We start from the raw sequence: 21,884 nt of genomic DNA on the forward strand, positions 1-21,884 counted from the left end.
TGGCACGTGTGGCAGGTGCACTCATAATCCTAAGCAACCCAGGGTTTTAGGTTGGACTCTAGGGATCTGACACGTGAACAACAAAATGAGTAAGTCAATATTTATGTAGTCAGCTCAGCAGCGTGAGACCACTTTTTCCTATCTGTCTGAGCTGGGTCAAGAGCACAGCCAGCCAAACATCTGGCTGGCTGGCTGGCGTCGTTCTTGGTCGCACACCAGAATAAAGAGGCCATGATACATCTGTGCGTACTGTGAAGACAGTCACCCCAGTATGGAGACCAAAGCCAGAGGCGGGGATGAGGGTCCCACACTGTCAAGCAGGACCCAGCGTGGGCAGGATACGGGCCTCTTCTGGGCCTGGGGGCTTGGCTCAGCTAAGAGCCCCCTGAAGGGGAGCGGGGTGGTCAGGGGACATCCCTGGCAGTCCTCATCCCTCCCGGGCACCAGGAGAAGCGCCTTCCCCACCCACCCCGGGCCCGTGCCAAGCCCATCCCAGCCCCCTGTGGCAGTGGCAGCTGGGAGGGAGGGGAGGAGGGGAGGAAAGGCTGGTTTTTACCTGGCTGCACGAAGTCAGAGTCTGGTACACGGCCTGGATGATGGGGCCACACGGGTGCAGGTAGGGGCCCGGACGCTGGCAGCACTCACCCAGCTCGTCATCGTACACTTGCAGAAAAGCCACAACCAGCTGGTGGAAGTCGGAGATGACCAGGCGCAGCTTTTGGTCCAGGGTGCTGGTGTCGGCCCCACTCACAGCAGCTCCTTGCTTCTGCTGCGCAAAGCACTGCAAAGCCAGAGGCGGAGGGGCCCTTGAGGCTGCCCTGCCTGGCCCTGGGCCACCGAGGCTCGCCCCGCATCGTACAGAAAACCAGACGCAAAAAAGGAGCAGCTTGGTTTTGAGCAAAGCCGCCTGGCTTCCCCACCAGCCTCAGCCCACCCACTGCTGCCGGTGTGGGCCTCAATCTCCCCCTCGAGAAGAGGAGAAGGCCAGGCCAAGGGCTGCTGGGAAGGCCACATGTAAGAAAGCACGTGGAAGCCCAGACCCCAGGGCCTGGTGCACAGCCCGCAGGAGGGGGATCCTCTCCATTCTTCAGAACGCCTCCCCACAGCTGCCCAAGGTTTGTCTGCCTCTCCCCTTCACATGCGTTGAACATCCACACCATTCTAGAACGCACTGAGCCCTGGGCATATACCACCTCCCTTAAGCCTCACAACACATCCATTGTAAAGATGGGGCACCCGAGGCTGGGGAAGTGATATTCCTTGCCCTAAGACACACAGTGGGGGGCCTCTCCAGTCAGGCCCTCACCCACTCCCAAGCTTCACGGCCCCCAGAAGCCAGCACCCCTCACCTCTACCCTGAGCGTCTGCAGCTTGGCAACACTCTCCTGAAGCTGCCTGGCCAGCTCCATCACCTTCTCCTCCTCCAACTCCACAGAGGGGCGGGCCCTGCAGGGAAAGAGAGGATCCGGGCAGCTCTGTGCTACGGCAGGCATCGGGGCCCCCACAGGCCGCCCGTGGAAGGGCCGGTCTCGGGTGACAGAGCCAAGGCGGACATGTACCTCTGCCAGTCATCGCTCTGCTGCTCAAGGAGGGGCTGCACGTCCACGGGCCACGGGTCACACTCTGGGCTCAGGAGCGTCTGCAGGCATGGGCTGGATAAGACCTCCCCCAGCAGCGCCTCGTTCTTCTCTCTGGTGTCCTCCAAGTGCTCCTTCACACTGCCAAGGCAGCCCCGAGGCCATGGTGTCACTGGCCAGAGCACGGCCGCCAGGGACCGGCCGGCAGACTGCCTGAGACCTCGGGCCAAGGGAGCCCTCAGCCCCTGGGGGAGACCGGAAGGGCAAAACGACACCAGGCATACAGGCCAGGAGACAGTGTCTCCCCCACCCCCCGTCCCTGCCCTGCCTTGGCAGCCGGGACCGAGCCCCTCGCCCTGGAGAGCCCGCCTGCCTGCAGGGATAGCACCGGTGCCACCTGCCGCAGCTGGCACCGCATCTTCAGGGGCGATGACCTCCCTGGGCTCGCCCGCCAGCCATCCTGGGAAGGGCCCATCCCGAGCCTTTACCTGGAGCAGCTGGCGCCTCCGACGTTCAGGCTCCGCACTGCATCCAGCAGCTGGTCCATGAGTTGCAACTGCTTCTGGGCGCAGGCCCGGCCCTGGGCAGGGAAGAGCGCGGCGCTCACTAGCCGGCCAGACCGGGGGGCCCCCACCCCGCACTTGCCCTGCTGGGGCCCCTGCAAAGGAGTGCTTGGGACTGGCCTGGGTTGTGATGGTGCCGGGGACCACGCTCTGGCCAGCGCTGTAGAAGTATCCAGAGTGTTGAAGGCACGACACAGCCTGCGGGGGCCCTGATGGTAGTCTACTCCTCAGGAACACCTCCGGGAGAAGCTTATTCTCCTTGGCAAGTCGCCCACCCCAGCCAGGGGAGGCCGTGACGACCTTGGTCCTCACAGGAAGAACAGCTGGCCAGACTTCCCAGCGGACACAGTCCCCACCCCGAGGGCAACTGGGATCCCCGACAGGGACCCGCCTGGCCTGGAGCTCCGGGCTGACCACCGATCCTCCGGACCCAAGCCCTGACAGCCGGAGCGGCCTGGCCTGCTCCAGAGAGCCCCGTGTGAGCAGTGGGACCAAGGGGAACGCTGAGCCTGCCTCTCCCTTTTAGGTCCCCGCTGCCCCTCGCCCTGACACGCCGACTATTCTGAGGAAGGGCCGGAATGATCTGCACAGCCAGCATCGCCACAGGTTCCTCCAAGCGTCTGCACTTGAGGTGGGCAAGGGAGGCTCAGGCTGTGGTGGCGTTTCGGGCTGGGCAGCCCCGGGGGGGCAGCAGATGCGGGGCCGGGGGCGTGCTCGGCTCTCGCGTTTGCCTCCGGGCTACAGCCGGCTGGCACTGCCCCGCAGGCCCGCTCGGGGCCATGGAGCCACGTCAGAGGACCGGCGACTCTGGAAGCTCCTCCGAGTAAAACTGGCTACTTGGGCCTGACTACTACGTCGTTGACTCATTCTCCCCATCTGCCCAAGTGACACTGAGTCTGAGTGACACGCTTGAGGGTGGCCTGAGGGTACAGGTGGGGGTGGGTGGGACACCGTCCAGACAGCAGACAGCCAAGACAGAAACACGACCGCAAGTATCGCTCGGGGTCTCCCAGAGCCTTGAGCAGTGGCCAAGCCTGGGACACCCAACTTGCTCCCCTTCCTCGGCACAGCTCTGACTCTCAGAGACCCCCAGTGCCCAGGAAAGGATAGGTGTCCCGCTCAGGGCTGTGCCAGCCTGGGGTAGGGCTGGGACCGTGGTGCTAAGCGCACCAGTGATCCTTTTTAAGTGGCCAGTGCAGTGGTTATTAGGACAGCCACAGAGCCGTGCAGCCACTGCCACCAGGGAAGTTCAGGACATTACCATCACTCCCAAAAGCACGTCTGTCCCCTCCAGCAGTCACTCCCCACACCCCCTGCCCCAGCCCCTGGCACCCACTGATCGCCCTTCTGTGTCTATGGATTTGCCTCTTCTGGACATTTCCTAGAAATGGAACCTCACGTATGCGGTCTCTTGTGAGTGGTCCCTTTGCTCAGCATGTTTTCAAGGTTCCTCTAGGCTGCAGCACAGGTCAGTAGTTTGTCCTTTATTACTGGTAGTTTATTCACTCACCACGTAAGGGGAATCAAGGGTTTTTTTTTCCTACTTTGTGGCTCTTATGCAGTATTTCCTGTCCATGTCCAAGTTTCTGTGTGGACATCCATTCTCCCGGCCCTAGAGCCAGGAGTGGCTGGTCGTGCGGGAACTCTAGGGTTTGCCCTTCCGAGGAGCCACCAGACCGTCGCCACAGTGGCTACACCAGCAGCAAGGTGCGACGGCCCCAGGGTCTGCCCAGCCCAGGGTGCAGGAAAGGGGAGCTCAACGTTGCGATTTGCCTTTCCCTGACGACTCATAATGGTGAGCATGCTTGCGTGGGCTCCCTGGCCATTTGCTCATATTTTTGGAGAAATGTATTCAGATCCTCTGCTCATTTCTGAGTTGGGTTACTTGCTGTTTTCTTACTGAGTTCTAAGAGTTCTTTATGTATAGATTCTGGATGCCAGATCCTTGTCAGATCCAGGACTGACAAAGACTCTTTCATTCTGTGCATTCTCTTCACTCTCTTGATGTCCTCTGAAACACCAAAGGAGGGGCGCCCGGGTGGCTCAGCAGTTGAGCATCTGCCTTTGGCTCAGGTCGTGATCCCGGGGTCCTGGGATCGAGTTCTGCATTGGGCTCCCCGCAGGGAGCCTGCTTCTCCCTCCGCCTGTGTCTCTGCCTCTCTCTCTCTCTGTGTTTCTCATGAGTAAATGAATAAAATCTTTTTTAAAAAAAGTTGCTCATTTTAGTGAAGTCTAATTGATGATCTATTTTTTTTCATTACTAGTCCTTTTGGTATCAAAGTAGATTTTTTAAAGACATTGTGAACTCATGGATTAGAATTCACACAAAGGTCCTCAGTCTACCACAGTCACTGTACTTACAACGCATGATACGTCATGTGCACAATGTCCTCTCTTTGGCCAGTGAGGGCTTCTCTCACTAGCTGGCCCCCTCAGATGTACCTGTTCTCTCGTGTACAAGCCATTCCAGACTCAATTGCTACATTTCCTGTCTCAGGCCTGTCTTACAACTGGAGTGTCATTGTCTTTGGCCTTTTAAGAGGACAAAGCAAGGACATACACAGATATTCCTGCACTGTTTTTTAAGTGAAAATAAACAGTAACAATTCACACTGATATTCCCAATCCAAATTCCAGACTACAGGGTTTGACCAAACCTAATAATATTACACCAGTATCTCCTTTCCCCCATGCCCCAACTCCCAGCTCTCAATAATACCAACATAAATAATTCTTCTGTATTTATTCTGTATTCCATAAAAAGGAATGGAGTACTGATCCATGTTCCATCATGAATGACCCTTGAAAATATTGTGCCTAGGGGGACCTGGGTGGCTCAGTTGGTTAAACAACTGCATTCAGTTCAGGTCATGGTCCCAAGGTCATGGGATGGAGCCCCATGTCAGGCTCCCTGCTCAGCCAGGAGTCTGCTTATCCTTCGTCCTCTCTTCTTCCTCTCCTCCTCTCCTACTGCTCCCCATGCCTCTCTACCACTCATGCTCTCTCAAATAAATAAAATCTTTAAAAAAAATATTGTGCTAAGTGAAGAAGCCATTACAAAAGGCCACATACTGTATGACTCCACGTATATGAGATAGAGACAGGAGAATAGTGGGTACCAGGGCCTGTGGACAATGGGGAGTGACAGCTTAATGACCACAGGATCCCCTTTTAGGGTGATTAAAATGTTCTGGGACTAGATAGATATACTTAGCGCTGCTTACTGCACACTTAAAAATAGTTCAGTTGGGGAACTTTATGTGTATTTTACCACAACAAAAACAATATATTTTTAAAAAGAACCCTTTGGAGACTGCTGGGATATTTTTTAATGGTTAAAATGGTAAATACCTGGGCACCTGGATGGCTCAGTCACTTAAGCATCTGCCTTTGGCTTAGATCATGATCCCAGGGTCCTGGGATCAAGTCCTCCATCGAGCTCCCCACTCCATGAGGAGTCTGCTTCTCCCTCTCCCCCAACCCTCCGCTTGTGCTTTCTCTCTCTCTCAAATAAGGAGGTAAATTATTTTTCAAAAAGGTAAATATTGGGCAGCCCTGATGGCCCAGAAGTTTGGCGCCGTCTTTAGCCCAGGGTATGATCCTGGAGACCTGGGATTAAGTCCCACATCAGGCTCCCTGCATGGAGTCTGCTTCTCCCTCTGCCTGTGTCTCTGCCCCTCTCTCTCTCTCTCTCTCTCTCTGTCTCTCTTGAATAAAATCTTTTTTAAAAAAAAAATGTAAATATTATGCTATGTGCATTTTACCACAATGAAAATAATCCTTACAGATAAAAAGGAAGGGAGGGGTTACAGATCCACGGAAGCCAGAGGGACCAGGTTTCTCCTCCCACATGACAGAAAGCATGTGGCAGGTGTCTATAGTCTTGGAAGGGCTTTTCTCTCTCCCTGTGCTCTATGGCCCCAGACACCAGGCAATACCATGTCAAGGGGGGGCAGCAGCAACAAAAGTGGCTGACAGAAAACCACTCTGGGAGCAGGGAACCTTCCTCTACATTCAGTGGAGCTATGAGGGGGGCCAAACCGTGTTACTGCTTCTTCCACTCTGTCCTCCCACCACTGTGGTACACTCACAGAAGTAGGTGGTTTATGGCTGCAGGACAGCAGAGGCTGGCCCTTTCCTCAGGAGCCAGACAGTATCAAAGAGATGACAGGGAAGGAAGATCTAGGGAAAGTGACCCTATAAATCTGTTTACGAATGCCTAGGCTCATCCCCACCCATGAGGGGGTAGATCTGATCTTGAGGAGCATATGGAAGCATGATTACAGGGGAGGGACCAAGAGCCAGGTCTCAGGCTGAGCATCAGGGGGTACAGACACAGAACAGGCTGGAATAGCAGCACATAGGCCGCGGAAACCAAGCTGACACTGGCTGGAACCGCAGGCCAGGGAAGGAGGCAGAACGTGCAGCTGGAACCTAAGCAGGTCAAGTGCTGCACAAACACAAATACCAACACTCTCCATAAAATGTCATAAGGCCCGGAGTCAAAGTCAGAGGCAGAATGTCCAGGATGCAATCCAAAATTACTTGGCTCCATGAAGAAAACCGTGAAAACCTCAACTTGCATGACAAAACACAATCAACAGATACCAATCACAAGATGGTACAGATGTTGGAATTACTTGACAAATTTAAAGCAGTCATAAAAATGCTAAATAAGTAATCATGAACAATCCTGAAACAAAAAATAGAAAACAGCAAAGAAAAAAAAAATTTGTTTAAAACAGGAAATATCTTTTTGAGCTGGAAAACAGAATAACTGAAATAAAAAATTCACTTATGGCCCAAACAACAGAATGGGAGGACAGAGGCAAGAGTCAGTGAATTTGAAAACAGATTAACAGCAACCTTCCAGTGTGAGCAACAGAGAGGAAAAAAAACATTGAAAAAAATCAAGAGCATGATGGACCTGTGTGCCATAATAAAAGGTCTAACACATGTGTCATAGGAGTCCCAAAAAGAGGGGAGAAAACTGTGTGAGCTGAAAAAAATATTTGAAAGTACAATGGCTGAAAACTGCCCAATTTAGAAAAACACACAAATTTACAGATTTGAGAAGCTGAGAGAATCCAAACAGAACAAACCCAAAGAAATATTCCGCAAACACATAATCAAATTGTTGAAAACGAATGACAAAGAAAAATTCTCAAAGCAGCAGGAGAAAAACAATGTATGACCCATAGGGAAAAAATTATTCAAATTATTGCAGATTACTCATTGAAACTGGTAGAGAAAGAACAATCGCCAACCCAGAATTCTGTACCAGTAAAGCTATACACCAAGAATAAAGGGGAACTGTACATACCCAAATAAATGGACTCTAAGAGAATTTGGACCCAGCAGACTGAAAAAATTGCTAAAGGCTATCCTTCAGACAGAAGTGAAATAATACCAGAAACAAACTTGGAACAACACAAAGGAAGAATACAGGACAAAACCACATAATCAACTCAGTAGATACAGAGAAAGCATTTACAAAATTCAACACCCTTTCGTCATAAAAACATTTATCAAGTAGGAATAGAACAGACCACCCTCAACCTGATAAAGGGTTATCTATAAAAAATTCACAGTTAGGGATCCCTGGGTGGCTCAGCAGTTGAGCGTCTGCCTTTGGCCCAGGGCATGATCCTGGAGACCCAGGATCGAGTCCCACGTTGGGCTCCCTGCATGGAGCCTGTGTCTCTGCCTCTCTCTCTCTCTCTCCCTCTCTCTCTCTCTGTGTGTGTGTGTGTGTGTGTCTCATGAATAAATAAATAAAATCTTTAAAAAATTCACAGTTAACATCATACTCAGTGAAGATCAAATACTTTCCTCCTAAAATCAGGAACAAGGCAAGGATGCCCACTCTTGCCACTTCTATTCAACACTGTGCTGGAGATGTTGTCCGGACCAATTATGCAAGAACAAGAAATTAAAACATGCAAATTGAAAAGGCAGACACAAAACTATCTCTATTTGCAAATGACACAACCTCATATATAGAAAATCCTAAAGAATCTACTAAAAAAAAATCATTAGAACTAATAAACAAGTCTAGCAATCTGACAGGAAACAAGAGCAATATCCAAAAGTTAATTGTATTCCTACACACTTGCAATGAGTAATACAAAGATGAAATTAAGAAAATTCCAGGGGGAGTGGTAAGATGGTGTAGGAGTAGGGCGATCCTAAGCCTGCCTCCTCACTAGAACACAGCTAGATAAAGATCAGATCATTCTGAACACCCACAAAATCGATCAGAAGTCTTGGAGAACGAAGCTGCACAACTAGAAACCAGGAAAACAACCCATGGAATTTTCTCATAAAAAGCAGACCAGAGCACACGTAGGATCTAGCTTCCAAGACATATTTTATTTTATCTTACGTTATTTTTTCCTTTTTATTTTTTCTTATGATTTCTTTTTTTTCTTCCTCCAAAATGACAAGATTGAGGAATTTACCCCCCCAAAAAAGAACAGGAAGAAATAACAGCCAGAAATTTAATCAATGCAGATGAGTAAAATGTCTGAACTATCATTTAAAACAACAATTATAAGGATATTAGCTGGATTTGAAAAAGCATAGAAGACAATAGAGAATCCTCCACTGTAGGGATAGGGATAAAAGAACTAAAATCTAGTCATGCCAAAATTTAAAAATGCTACAACCAAGACACAGCCTCAAATGGAGGCCACAAAAATGAGGATGAACAAATCAAATGAGCAAATTAGTGATCTAGAAGATAAAATGATGGAAAATAATGAAGCTGAAAAGAAGAGGGAAAGAAAACTGTTAGACCACGAAGAGAGACTGAGGGAACTCAGCAATCCCATAAAGGGAAATAATATCCGTATTATAAGAGCTCTAGAAGATGAAGAACAGGAGAAAGGGGCAGAAGGTTTATTTGAACAAATTATAGCTGAGAGCTTCCTTAATCTGGGAAAGGAAACAGGCACTCCAGTCCAGGAGGCACAGAGAAACTCCCTCAAAATCAACAAAAATAGATCAATACCTTGACATAGTGAAGCTTGCAAATTATAAATATAAAGAGAAAATCCTGAAAACAGCTCAGGACAAGAGGTCCTTAACCTTCAAGGGTAGACACATAGGGCTGGCAGGAGGCCTGTCCACAGGGACCTGGGATAGGCCAGAAAGGACTAGCATGATAGATCCAACATGCTAAATGGGAAAAATATGCAGCTGAGAATATTTTCTCCAGCAAGGCTGTCATTCAGAATAGAAGGAGAGATCAAGAGTTTCCAGGACAAACAAAAACTAAAGGAATTTGTGATCACTAAAGCCGCCCCACAAGAAATACTAAAGGGGATTTTTTTTTTAAAGGGGATTCTATAAGTGGAGAGAGAGAACCCAAAAGTAACACAGACCAGAAGGGAATAGAGAGAATCTACAGAAACGGTGTACAGGTAATACAATGGCACTAAATTAATATCTTTCAATAATTACTCTGAATGTAAATGGGCTAAATGCTCCAAACACAAGACATAGGGTATCAGATTGGATTTAAAAAAAAAAAAGACCCGCTGATATGATGCTTATAAGAGACTCATTTTATTTTATTTATTTTTTTTTTAATTTTTTTTTATTTATGATAGTCACAGAGAGAGAGAGAGAGGCAGAGACACAGGCGGAGGGAGAAGCAGGCTCCATGCACCGGGAGCCCGACGTGGGATTCGATTCCGGGTCTCCAGGATCGCGCCCTGGGCCAAAGGCAGGCGCCAAACCGCTGCGCCACCCAGGGATCCCGAGACTCATTTTAGACCTAAAGATACCTCCAGATTGAAAGCGAGGGGGTGGAGAACTATTTATCGTGCTAATGGACACGAAAAGAAAGCTGGGGTAGCAATCCTTATATCAGACAAATTAGATTTTAAACCAAAGATTATAATAAGAAATGAAGGATACTATATCACAATAAAGGGGTCTATCTGGCAAGAAGATCTAACAACTGTAAATATTTATACCCCTAACCTGGGAGCAGCCAAATCATATAAACCAAGTAATAACAAACATAAAGGAACTCACTGACAATAATACAATAACACAAGGAGACTTTAACATCCCACTCACTGCAATGGACAGATCATCTAAACAGAAAATCAACAAGGAAACAAAGGCTTCAAATGACACACTGGACCAGATGGACTTCACAGATATATTCAGAACATTCCATCCTAAAGCAGAAGAATACATATTCTTCTCAAGTGCACTTGGAACATTCTCCAGAACAGATCACATATTGGGTCACAAATCAGGTCTCAACAAGTATAAAAATACTGAGATCATACCATGCATGTTTTCAGACCACAACGCTACGAAATTAGAAGTCAACCACAGAAAGAAATTTGGAAGGTCCACAAATACATGGGGGTTAAAGAATATCCTACTAAAGAATGAATGGGTCAACCAGGAAATTATAGAAGAACTTAAAGAACACATGGAAGCAAATGAAAATGAAAACATACCAGTTCAGAACCTTTGTGATGCAGCACAGGTGGTCCTAAGAGGGAAGTATATAGCAAGACAGGCCTTCCTCGAGAAGCAATAAAAGTCTCAAATACACAACCTTACACCTAAAGGAACTAGAGAAAGAACAGCAAATAAAGCCTAAAGCCAGCAAGAGAAGAGAAATAATAAAGAGAAGAGCAGAAACAAATGATAGAGAAATTTTTTTAAAAAACAGAACAGGGCAGCCCCGGTGGCACAGCGGTTAAGCGCCGCCTGCAGCCCAGGGTGTGATCCTGGAGACCCTGGTTCGAGTCCCATGTCGGGCTCTCTGCATGGAGCCTGCTTCTCCCTCTGCCTGTGTCTCTGCATCTCTCTCTCTCTGCATCTCTATGAATAAATACATTTTTAAAAAATCTTTAAAAAATAAATAAATAAATAAATAAATAAAATAAAAAACAGAACAGATCTATGAAACTAGAAGCTGTTTCTTTGGAAGAATTAATAAGATCAATAAACCCCTGGCCAGACTTATCAAAAAGAAAAGACAAAGGATCCAAATAAAATCAGGAATGAGGGATCCCTGGGTGGCGCAGCGGTTTGGCGCCTGCCTTTGGCCCAGGGCGCGATCCTGGAGACCCGGGATCGAGTCCCACATTGGGCTCCCGGTGCATGGAGCCTGCTTCTCCCTCCGCCTGTGTCTCTGCCTCTCTCTCTCTCTCTCTCTGTGACTATCATAAATAAATAAAAAATTAAAAAAAAATTAAAATCAGGAATGAAAGAGATCACAACCAATAACAAAGAAATACAAACAATTATAAGAGAATATTATGAGCAATTATATGCCAACAAATTAGGCAACCTGGAAGAAATGGATGCATGCCTAGATACATATAAACTACCAAAACTGAAACAGGAAGAAATAGAAAAGCTAAACAGACCCATAACCAGCAAAGAAATGGAATCAGTAATCAAATTTCTCCCAACAAACAAGAGTCCAGGGCCGAATGGCTTCCGAGGGGAGTTCTACCAAACATTTAAAGAAGAATTAATACCTCTTCTTCTAAAACTATTCCAAAACGACAGAAATGGAAGGCAAACTTCCAAACTCATTCTATGAGGCCAGTATTACCTCGATTCCAAAACCAAAGACCCCACTAAAAAGGAGAATTACAGACCATGGATGTAAAAATTCTCACTAAGATGCTAGCCAATAGGATCCAACGGTACATCAAAAGGATTACTCACCACGACCAAGTGGGATTTATTCCTGGGCTACAGGGTGGTTCAAATCAATCAGTGTGATAATCACATTAACAAAAGAAAGGATAAGAACCATATGATCCTCTGAATAGATGCAGAAAAAGCATCTGACAAAATACAGCATCCTTTCTTGATATAAACCCTCCACCATGTAGGGGTAGAGGGAACATACCTCAACATCATAAAGGCAAAATATGAAAGACTCACAGAGAATATCATCCTCAACAGGGAAAAACAGAGTTTTTCTCCTAAGGTCAGTAACATGACAGGACATCCACTCTTGGATCTACTCATCCACTGTTGTTCAAAATAGTGCTGGAAGTCCTAGCCTCAGCAATCAGACAACAACAAAAAGGCATCCCAATCAGCAAAGAATAAGTCAAACTTATTCTTCACTCTTCACAGGCGACATGATACTCCATGTAGAAAACCCAAAAGACTCCCCCCAAAATTGCTAGAACTGATACAGGAATTCAGCAAAGTTGCAGGATATAAAATCAATGCACAGAAGTCAGTTGCTATTTCTATACCCTAACAGTGATGCAGCAGAAACAGAAATCAAGGAATCAATCCCAATGACAATTGCACCAAAACCCATAAGATACCTAGGAATAAACCTAGCCAAAGAAGTAAAGGATCTGTACTCTAAAAACTACAGAAATCTTATGAAAGAAAATGAGGAAGACACAAAGAAATGGTAAAATACTCCATGCCCATGGATTGGAAGAATAAACATTGTGAAAATGTCTATGCTACCCAAAGCAATCTACATATTCAATGCCATCCCTATCAAAATACCATCAGCATTTTTCACAGAGCTGGAACAAACAATCCTAAAATTTGTATGGAACCAGAAAAGACCCTGAATAGCCAAAGGAATGTTGAAGAAGAAAACCAAAGCTGGAGGCATCACAATGTCTGACTTCAAGCTGCATTACAAAGCTATGATCATCAAGACGGTACGGTTCTAGCACAAAAACAGACACATAGATCAAGGAACAGAACAGAGAATCCAGACACGGATCCTTAATTCTAAGGTCAACTAATCTTTGACAAAGCAGGAAAGGGGACAGTCTCTTCAACAAATGGTGTTGGGGAAACTGGACAGTCACATGCAGAAGAATGAAACTGGACCATTCTCTTACACTACACACAAAGATGAACTCAAAATTAACAAAAGACCTAAATGTGGGACAGGAATCTATCAAAATCCTAAAGGAGAACACAGGCAGCAACCGCTGTGACCTCAGCCACAGCAACTTCTTGCTAGACATGTCTTTAGAAGCAAGGGAGACAAGAGCAAAAATGAACTATTAGGGCTCCATCAGGATAAAAAGGTTTTGCACAGCAAAAGAAACAGTCAATAAAACTAAAAGGCAATCTATGGAATGTGAGAAAATATTTGCAAATGATATATTAGATAAAGGGCTAGCATCCAAAGTCTATTAAAAAACTCATCAAACTCAACACCCAAAACACAAAAAATCCAGTCAAGAAATGGGCAGAAGACGTGAATAGACATTTCTCCAAAGAAAACATACAAATGGCCAACAGATACATGAAAAACTGCTCCACATCATGAGTCACCAGGGAAATGCAAATCACACCAGTGAGCATGGCTAAAATGAACACGTCAGGAAACAACAGATGTTGGGAAGGATGCAGAGAAAGGGGAACCTCTTACACTGTTGGTAGGAGTGCAACCTGGTGCAGCCACTCTGGAAAACTGTCTAGAGGGTCCTCAAAAAGTTAAAAGTGGAGCTCCCCTACGACCTGGCAATTGCACTACTAGGTATTTAACCAAAGGACAGAAACAGTGATTGGAAGGGGCACCTGCATCCCAATGTTTATAGCAGCAATGTCCACAACAACCAACCTATGGAAAAAGCCCAGATGTTCATCAACAGATAAATGGATAAAGAAGGGGTGGTGTACACACACACACACACACACACACACACACACAAATGGAGTATTACTCAGGCATCAAAAAGAATGAAATCTTGCCATTTGCAATGACATGGATGGAACTAGAGGGTATTGTGCTAAGCGAAATAAATCAGAGAGGACAGATACCATATGTTTTCACTCATATGTGGAATTTAAGCAACAAAACAGATGAACATAGGGGAAGGGAAGATAAAATAAGATGAAAACAGAGAGAGGCAAACCATAAGAGACTCTCAACTCTAGGAAACAAAGTGAGGGTTGCTGGAGGGGAGTGGGGTGGACGGATAGGGTAATTGGGTGATGGGCCTTAAGGAGGGACTTGATGTAATGAGCACCAGGTGTTATATGCAACTGGCAAATCACAAAGTTCTACCCCTAAAATAATAATATATTATGTGTTAACTAAGGTGAATTTATTTTTTTATTTTTTTTTTATTTTTTTTTAAATTTTTTTTTTTTATTTATTTATGATAGTCACAGAGAGAGAGAGAGAGGCAGAGACACAGGCAGAGGAAGAAGCAGGCTCCATGCACCGGGAGCCTGATGTGGGATTCGATCCCGGGTCTCCAGGATCGCGCCCTGGGCCAAAGGCAGGCGCCAAACCGCTGCGCCACCCAGGGATCCCTATTTTTTTATTTTTTTAACTAAGGTGAATTTAAATGAAAGTTAAAGAAAATAATTCCAATTATAACAGCATCATAAAGAATAAAATGCTTAGCAATATATTTAGATGTGTACACTGGAAGCTATAAAACAGCCTCAGAAAAAATTAAGGAACACTTAAATAAATGGAAAGACACTCCATGTTCATGTATAGGAAGACTTAATATACTTGATGACAATACTCTCCAAAATGATCCACAGATTCAACAAAATCTTCATCAAAATTCCAGTTGGCTCTTTTGCAGAAATTTACAACCTGATTCCAAAATTCATATGGAAATCCAAGGGAACTGAATTGGCTCACTGAATTGGATTTGGTTAAAAATAGCCAAGACAATCATTAAAAAGAGCAAAATTGAAAGATTCACACATTACGACTGACTATAAAGCTACAGTAATCAAGACAGTGCGGCATAAGGACAGAAGTACAGATCAATGGAACAGAATGGAGAATCCAGAAATAAACCTTCACATTTACAGCTAAATGATTTTCAACGAGGATGCCAAGACAATTCAATGAGGCACAAATGGTCTTTTCAACAAATGGTGCTGGGAAAACTAAACAGGTACTTGCAAAAGAACGAGGAGGGACACATACCATACACCATATATAAAACTAACTCAAAATGGATCAAAGACCTAATTGTAAGAACTAAAACTATAACTCTTAGGAGATAATACAAGCGTCGATCCTCATGACTTTGGATTTGGCACTGGATTCTTAGATACAATGCCAAAAGCACAAGCAACAAGAGAAAAAGTTAATAAATTATAGACTTCATCAAAACTAGAAACTTGTGCTCCAGAGTATGCATCGGGAATGGGAATGGTCCGACATGGTTCGTATCCAGGAAATATAAAAAATTCTTACAACTCAACAATGAAAGACAAATCAAATGGGCCAAAGAATTGAATATAGACATTTCTGTAAAGACCTACAAATGACCAATAGGCACGTGAAAAGATGCTCAGCATCATCAGTCACCAGGGAACTGCAAATCAAAACCACAATGAGATGGCCCTCCCCACCCCCCCCACCCCCAGGATGGCTGGAGTCAAAACAACAAACAATGAACAGATGTTGGTGAGGGTGTGGAGAAACTGGAAGCCTCACACAACTGCTGGTAGGAATGTAAAATGGTGCAGTCACTTTGGAAAAGCCTGGCACAAAATTCCTCAAAAAGTTCAGCGTACAATCACTACACTGAGCTGTCGGTTCTACACCTATAGCTATATTCCCAAAAGAACTCAAAACATGTCTTCAGTTAAAAACACACACAGTGGCATTCATAGCATTATTTATAATTGCCAAAATGTAAACCTAATCGTTTCAAACTTTGATGAGATTTTAAGGGCGGGGGTGCGGATTCGGGATTCTTTGAGTGACGTGGGCGTGGATTAGGGCCGCCTGTGTATAGAGAGCTTCAGGGGGCAGCTAGTCAGGGACGAGTGCACGGGCTGGGGACCAGGGGCCTGGGTTTGAGGCCAGGCTCTGTCACTAGGTGACCATAGCATGACTAGGTTTGACAACTCCCCTGTGAAATGGGACGAGGACAAGTACCTCCCGCCACAGATGAGTGTCCCAACTGCCGACACACAAAGCACCACGGTGCCAGTGTGTCTGAAGTCTTCAGCCAAGGACGGGATAGGCTCTGTCCCTCGGGTCACCATAACCAGAGATCTGCCTCCAGCCTCCTTAGTTGTGATCCCCCCTGGGCCCTAGGGAGGGCTGGGGTCTGTGCAAGGGAATCCTATAGATTCCTGCCCGCCCCCCACCCCGGGGTGGGGAGACTCAGGAGCAGTGGCTGGGGATGCTGGCTCCCTGGCCTGAGGAGCAAAGGCCTGGAGGACGAAACCCTTCCCACCCCTAACCCAGCCTTACTGAGGACCCCAGTCTGTGGGGACAGAGAGGACCCTGTCTTACCTTCAGGAGCTCCTGGTCAGCCAGCCCACACAGCATCAGCTCATGGCCTAGTTTCACCATCTCTGTTGGAACACAGGGTCTCCTGTTACTGCAGACGCCCAGCCAAACAGGAGAGGACGCCGTGCACCCAGGGGTGCGCGAACGTGCAGAGTGCCGGGCGCCACTCTGCTGAGAGCACTCCTGCTCCGGCATTGGCAGGCTGCTGCCCAAGGAGCCAGGCTGGGGCCCGGAAGGCCTGGGCGGACAGGAGGCAGGGGGACAACACCCTCAGGACTGCTTCTTGCTGTGTGACTTGCACATCCCTGGGCATCAGTTTCCTGGACGGAAATAAGGGGTCGCATCTGATGCTCTTCCACATAAGGAACCCTGGCATCTAGCAGAGGCCAGCCAGCTACCTGAGAAGCTGACATTGGTCCGGGAACCTTCCCAGGCTGCTGCATGCCACCACCCTTCCAGAGAACTCGCCAGGTCATAGCAGAAGGAACCACGGCTCATGTGCATCAGTTTCCCACAGGCCTTTATCAGCGTCATCTCCTTTCACTTTGCTGGCAACTCTAGGAGGTGGGCCGCAGCCCCATTTTACAGATTGGGAAACCGAGTCACAGCGTGGTGCAGGGACTGCCCAGCCACATCTTACAGGGTGCTCTGGACATTTTCTGAATAAGCATCTGGTATATGGAGAAGGGCCAAGACTCGGAGCTAGAAAGCCTGGGGCCAATGCCTGCTCTGAGCCCCGACCTGGCCCTGTAGCAATGCCCTTACTCCTTCATAGGCAAGGCCCAGCTCCTACCCCCGGATGGCTCAGCAGTAGAACAGGCATAACTCTGGCATCTGCTTTGGAAAGATCCGGGAAAGAAGCAAGCAGAGCGTCCGCCTGAAAGCATTAGTAACCCTGGAAACACTGTATGAATAGCAGTTACACCCCTAAGCATGCTCACTGCCCACAACCCTTCACCCCAAATCCTCGTGTCCTCCACAGATCCTCTCCTGCTTATCCCATATCCAAGTCTTGGTGAGTGTGGCCAACCCACCGTTCACGGTAAGCCCAGGATCTGGCCAACGCTCCACTCTTCGGGCCCCCTCCTGTCTCCTACCTGCATCACCGCAACAGCCTTCCAGCGGTCTCCCTGCCTCTGCCCAGGCCTCCTGTTCTCAGCTCAGTGGCCTTAGGGACCCTGTTAAACCTGAAGTCAGGCCGCAGCTTTCCTCAGCATAAAAGCTGTCCTTCCAGGGCCTGATGTGGCCAGCCCAGCTGCCTCTCTGCCCTCACCCCGCCACTCTCCCCTCGCCCTCCACTCTGCACCAGCCACCCGGGCCTCCTGGGTGCTCCTCACAGCCACAAGGCACATGCAAGCCCACCTCAGGCCCTTTGCACTTGCTGTTCTCTTGCCCCGAACACTATTCTTTCTGCTATGTGCTCAGCTTGCTTCCTCCCTCACTGCAAGTCTGTGTTTATTTTTTTTTTTATGGAGATGATTTTTAAAATCAATTTTCAATTTCTTTTTTTTAAAATAATAAATTTATTTTTTATTGGTGTGTTTAATGGGGAGGCTTTCCTCAACGACCTTAACTGAACAGGACCACCCTTCTCCCAACCCACCCATGCGCCACTTTGCCCTCACCTGGCTCGGTTTATGGCACTTCTCACCATCCAGTACAGAATTTTGCTGCCTTCATTTACCACCTGTCTTCCCCAGCTGGCACACAAGTGCCACATGAGCGGCACGATCCACGGCCGCAGCCAGTACCGAGCACAATGCCAGGTGCACAGGAAATGCTCCACAAACGAATTCATGAATCCTCCAAATCCTCATCGGAGGAATCTACCCATGGACAGACACTTGTGTCTACCACCTGCTCTGACACTCCGCGCACTCCCATGAGGTGGGCAAGGCTGAGGTTATCACCCCCGCATCACGGAAGAAGAAGCCAAGGCTGGGAACGGCAAGGTCAAGGCTTTGGTTGGGATAAGGGCAGGGTCGGCATCTGTGAGGGGTGCACATTAAAGAATTCCAATGTCGTCTGGCGGCCAGGTTTGCCAGGCCTGGACATGGTCCCAGCAGTAGGAAAGTGCCAGATGTAACACACCGGGGAGGGCGGTGCTTCTGTGCAGCCCGGGCCGGCCCACAGGCCAGCCCTGCAGGCTCCAAGATACAACACCCCATTCTTCTGGCCCATTTCGGCCTCGAGGACAACTGTCCCTGGACATCTAATCTGGCAGTGAGGAGGTCCAGGTCACCCCCCACACCAGAGCTGCTGAGCCAAATGCAGGCCCAGAGAAAAATTAACTTTTAGAGACCCCACGGTGAGGGCTGTAATTTACTTCCCGTTACCTAATATTTGTTACTGGATTAAGGACAGTTTCTGCCAACAAAGGATAGAAAAGAAACAGTTATAAGACAAGCCCCTGTGGAGAGCTGCCCAGCGTGCACGTAGCGGGAAGATGGGGAGTGAACCGTCGGAAGCATTGGCAAGAACCAGTCTCTGCCTCCAGTGCCCTCATGGATGGGCCAGACAGGGTCACACATCCTTGATCTTGCTCACATGCCCATATAAGAACTGTCCCCGTTGTCCATCCGCAGTGTGTGAGTGCGGAGGGGTGTGCTGCGATTCTAGAAGGCTCTGGCAAGATCTCCAGAGTATGCACCAGCCAGAAGTAAACACCATCCCATGGGAAATTCAGTACAACTTGCTAAGGAGGCCATGCATAAGCTCCGAATTGTCCAGAATCCACCACCCCACTCCAAACTCCTATAACACAGACCCACCTTGGATCTTCACCTCGACTGGGGCCCCCTTTAGCGAGCTGGACTTCTCCTGCCAGGAGGGACAGACCCTGCGGGGAAAGAGCAAAACTGGTCAGTCCCGAGTGGGCAGCAGAGGCCCCCTCATGACCCCTCCTTACACACGCTCTGAAAAAGTGAATTATTTGTGCACGTGCTCTATCCCGCTGAAATGTTCACTTCAAAATGGATGATTTTATGTGATGTGACTTTCAACTCCATAAGTATCAGGGAAGAAAAACACAAAATATTTCTGAAAGCATACCTCAAAAATGTGAATCTGAATACTGCAATTTAAATTCTCACGATAAAAAACCAAAACGGCTGCCCAAGAGGAAAATCTTCAATTCCTCAGAGCTGGAAGCTGTTTCTCAGGAGGAACCAAGGGGCTGACTTTTCTTTCAACCATGATACCAGTTTGTTGAAAGAATGTCCCCCAAGGCCCTGCCTGGGTGTCCCCTCACACCACGATGCACACGTGTGCATCTGTCCTTCTCGGCCTGGAGTACTTTCTTCCCACCTGGCCCAGGCACACTGGCTCTGACGAGTCCCGAGAAGGCCACGACTGACTTCACCTCCCCAGGGAAGCTGGGGAAGAGCCAGGCACGCCCACAGACACTCTGGTGTCCCGCCGTCACAGCAAGACCTGAGCACTGTCCTCCCCTTGGGCTCTCACCTCCCAGACTGCAGGCTCGCTGAGGCCCGGAGACAACTTTCTATTCTATGCTTTTGGGGTCTAATGCCATGGCGACCAGCACAAAACAGGCAGCCGGTGTATATTAATAAGTGAATGACCATGACCTCTTGCCATGGAGTAATCTGCCGTCAGTAAATGTCCACGCTTAGCTCTTTCAAAAGGACATTTTCTCTTTTTAGAAAAGCTTCAATTGTTGTGAGATTATGCTGCTCCAGGTCACAGCTTTAAACCTTTTGGGGGCTCCTAGTGTGATAGGCTCTGGGATCATAGCTTCAGCCTTCCGGGTTGAGAGAGCAATCCCAGCTGTCCCCTCGAGGGTCCAGCAGAGCCCCAGCCTTGACGATACCAGAGAGATAAACGCGACAGTGGCCATTCATAAGCACTTTGCCATAAGACCGCAAGCTAATGGGCAAAATCGTTTCCAGACACAGACCACATCTAAAGGCAGTAAGGGGAGATGCCTGGGTGGCTCAGCGGTTGAGCGTCTGCCTTCGGCTCAGGGCGTGATCCCAGAGTCCCGGGATTAAGTCCCACATCGGGTTCTTTGCGTGGAGCCTGCTTCTCCCTCTGCCTGTCTCTGCCTCTCTCTCTGAATGTCATAAATAAATAAAAATCTTTTAAAAAAAAATAACAAAGGCAGTAAGAGCTATAATACCCCGACAGGGGTATAGACCTAGTATAGAGACCTGCACTAGTCCAGGGGGGTATAGACTCCCCTAGGGGGTCTCTATCATGAGCAGGGGACAGTCTGAGCACTACATCCCCGCCCTGAGCTCCGGGCCTAGCACAGCACCAAGGCCCGGGAGGAAGAGCTCCGCCTGCCTGCCAGGGGGCCTCGGGGCCCACCACCAGGGCAGGCCCTCCCTACAGAAAGATAGAGGTTCTCTCCACAGGACAGTGAGGGCCAGGCTCGACTCTGCCCTCCCGGTGCGGAGGCCCACCGGCGCTCGGGACCTGCTGACCTAGCGTGGAGAGGGCTCACTTCTCCTTCCCTGGGACCATGCCTCCAAATGAACGCCTGCGTCCCAGGTCACACCTACCCTGACCGTACTGGCGCCCTGCGAGCTGGCGGGGCCACCCTGGACCTGAGGTCCCAGGCCCCACGCTGTAGGACTAGAGCAGAGAGGGGGCCTCGGCTGCACCGCCTGTCTTCATGACTCACTAAGGCAACCAGCTATTCTGCCAAAGAGGGGTGGGGCAGGAGGGGCAGAAGAAGCCCCCACCATGCGCAATGCTACGAGGCTGGGCCCCGGGCCTGGTTGCTGGGCAACATTCCCACTTCTGAAACAGCAAGCAGCAGAGCACACTCAGCGATCCATCAGGCTGGACTATGGCAAACCACTTCACCACACTAAAGAACAAATCCACAGAAGCCTAAGTGACCTCACTCAGAAAGGGCTTTCATTAAAGCTGATCTTCCCGAGGCAGCAGGGAGCAGGGCAGACACTAAAGGCACTCAAGGTCTTAAAAGCACGTACAGCTCTTTGGGAGTCAAGGAAACCCAGGTGCCTTGAATTCGGCCACGCAGGGGGCCCTGCAGCTCAGCCCTACCCCCACACCGAGGGCCAGCTCAGCCCACGGGTCCCCCAGAGCCAGCATGCTGAGCCCCAAGGCCAAGGCTGGGTACAGGTTCCAGGTTCCACCCAGAGCGGGGTGGACCAGGCAGCCCTAAGCGAGGGCTGAACTGGTGAATCTATGTGCAGAGAAAGCCAACATGAAACGTGGGAGAAGCTGAGCTCTATCCAATCCTCTTTTGGGGACCTTGAAAACCCTATGGCCCTTTGCCAGCTTGGGATGGTAGGATACAACTGTACATTCCCTATCTATTCCTCCAAAGAATTCAGCTTCTTGTATTTATAAAAGTACTGAAAGCATTTGAAGAATGTACCCATAGACTCCCACCCACCCCTCCCACCCAGTAGGGTGATCCAGTCCCCAGCATCAGCCTAAGCCAAGCAAATCTGGGCTCCCTCCATGAGAGCACCTCCAAGACACGGCTAT

General features: G+C 48.5%; 1 protein-coding gene across 1 annotated transcript in view; it reads right to left on the reverse strand.

Annotated features, from left to right (window-relative positions):
* The window catches only part of HAUS7 (HAUS augmin like complex subunit 7), a 33,963-nt gene that overhangs the window by 9,089 nt on the left and 2,990 nt on the right, over positions 1-21,884 (reverse strand). Inside the window, exons 3-8 of the mRNA XM_072744931.1 lie at positions 19,172-19,239; positions 16,404-16,465; positions 2,066-2,157; positions 1,560-1,718; positions 1,350-1,446; positions 557-781 (exon numbers count right to left, since the gene is read on the reverse strand). Of these exons, the coding sequence (XP_072601032.1) occupies positions 557-781; positions 1,350-1,446; positions 1,560-1,718; positions 2,066-2,157; positions 16,404-16,465; positions 19,172-19,239 (703 nt within the window). The remainder of the gene's footprint in view (positions 1-556; positions 782-1,349; positions 1,447-1,559; positions 1,719-2,065; positions 2,158-16,403; positions 16,466-19,171; positions 19,240-21,884) is intronic.

The sequence above is a fragment of the Vulpes vulpes genome, chromosome X, assembly GCF_048418805.1.
Source record: "Vulpes vulpes isolate BD-2025 chromosome X, VulVul3, whole genome shotgun sequence".
Classification (NCBI taxonomy): domain Eukaryota; kingdom Metazoa; phylum Chordata; class Mammalia; order Carnivora; family Canidae; genus Vulpes; species Vulpes vulpes.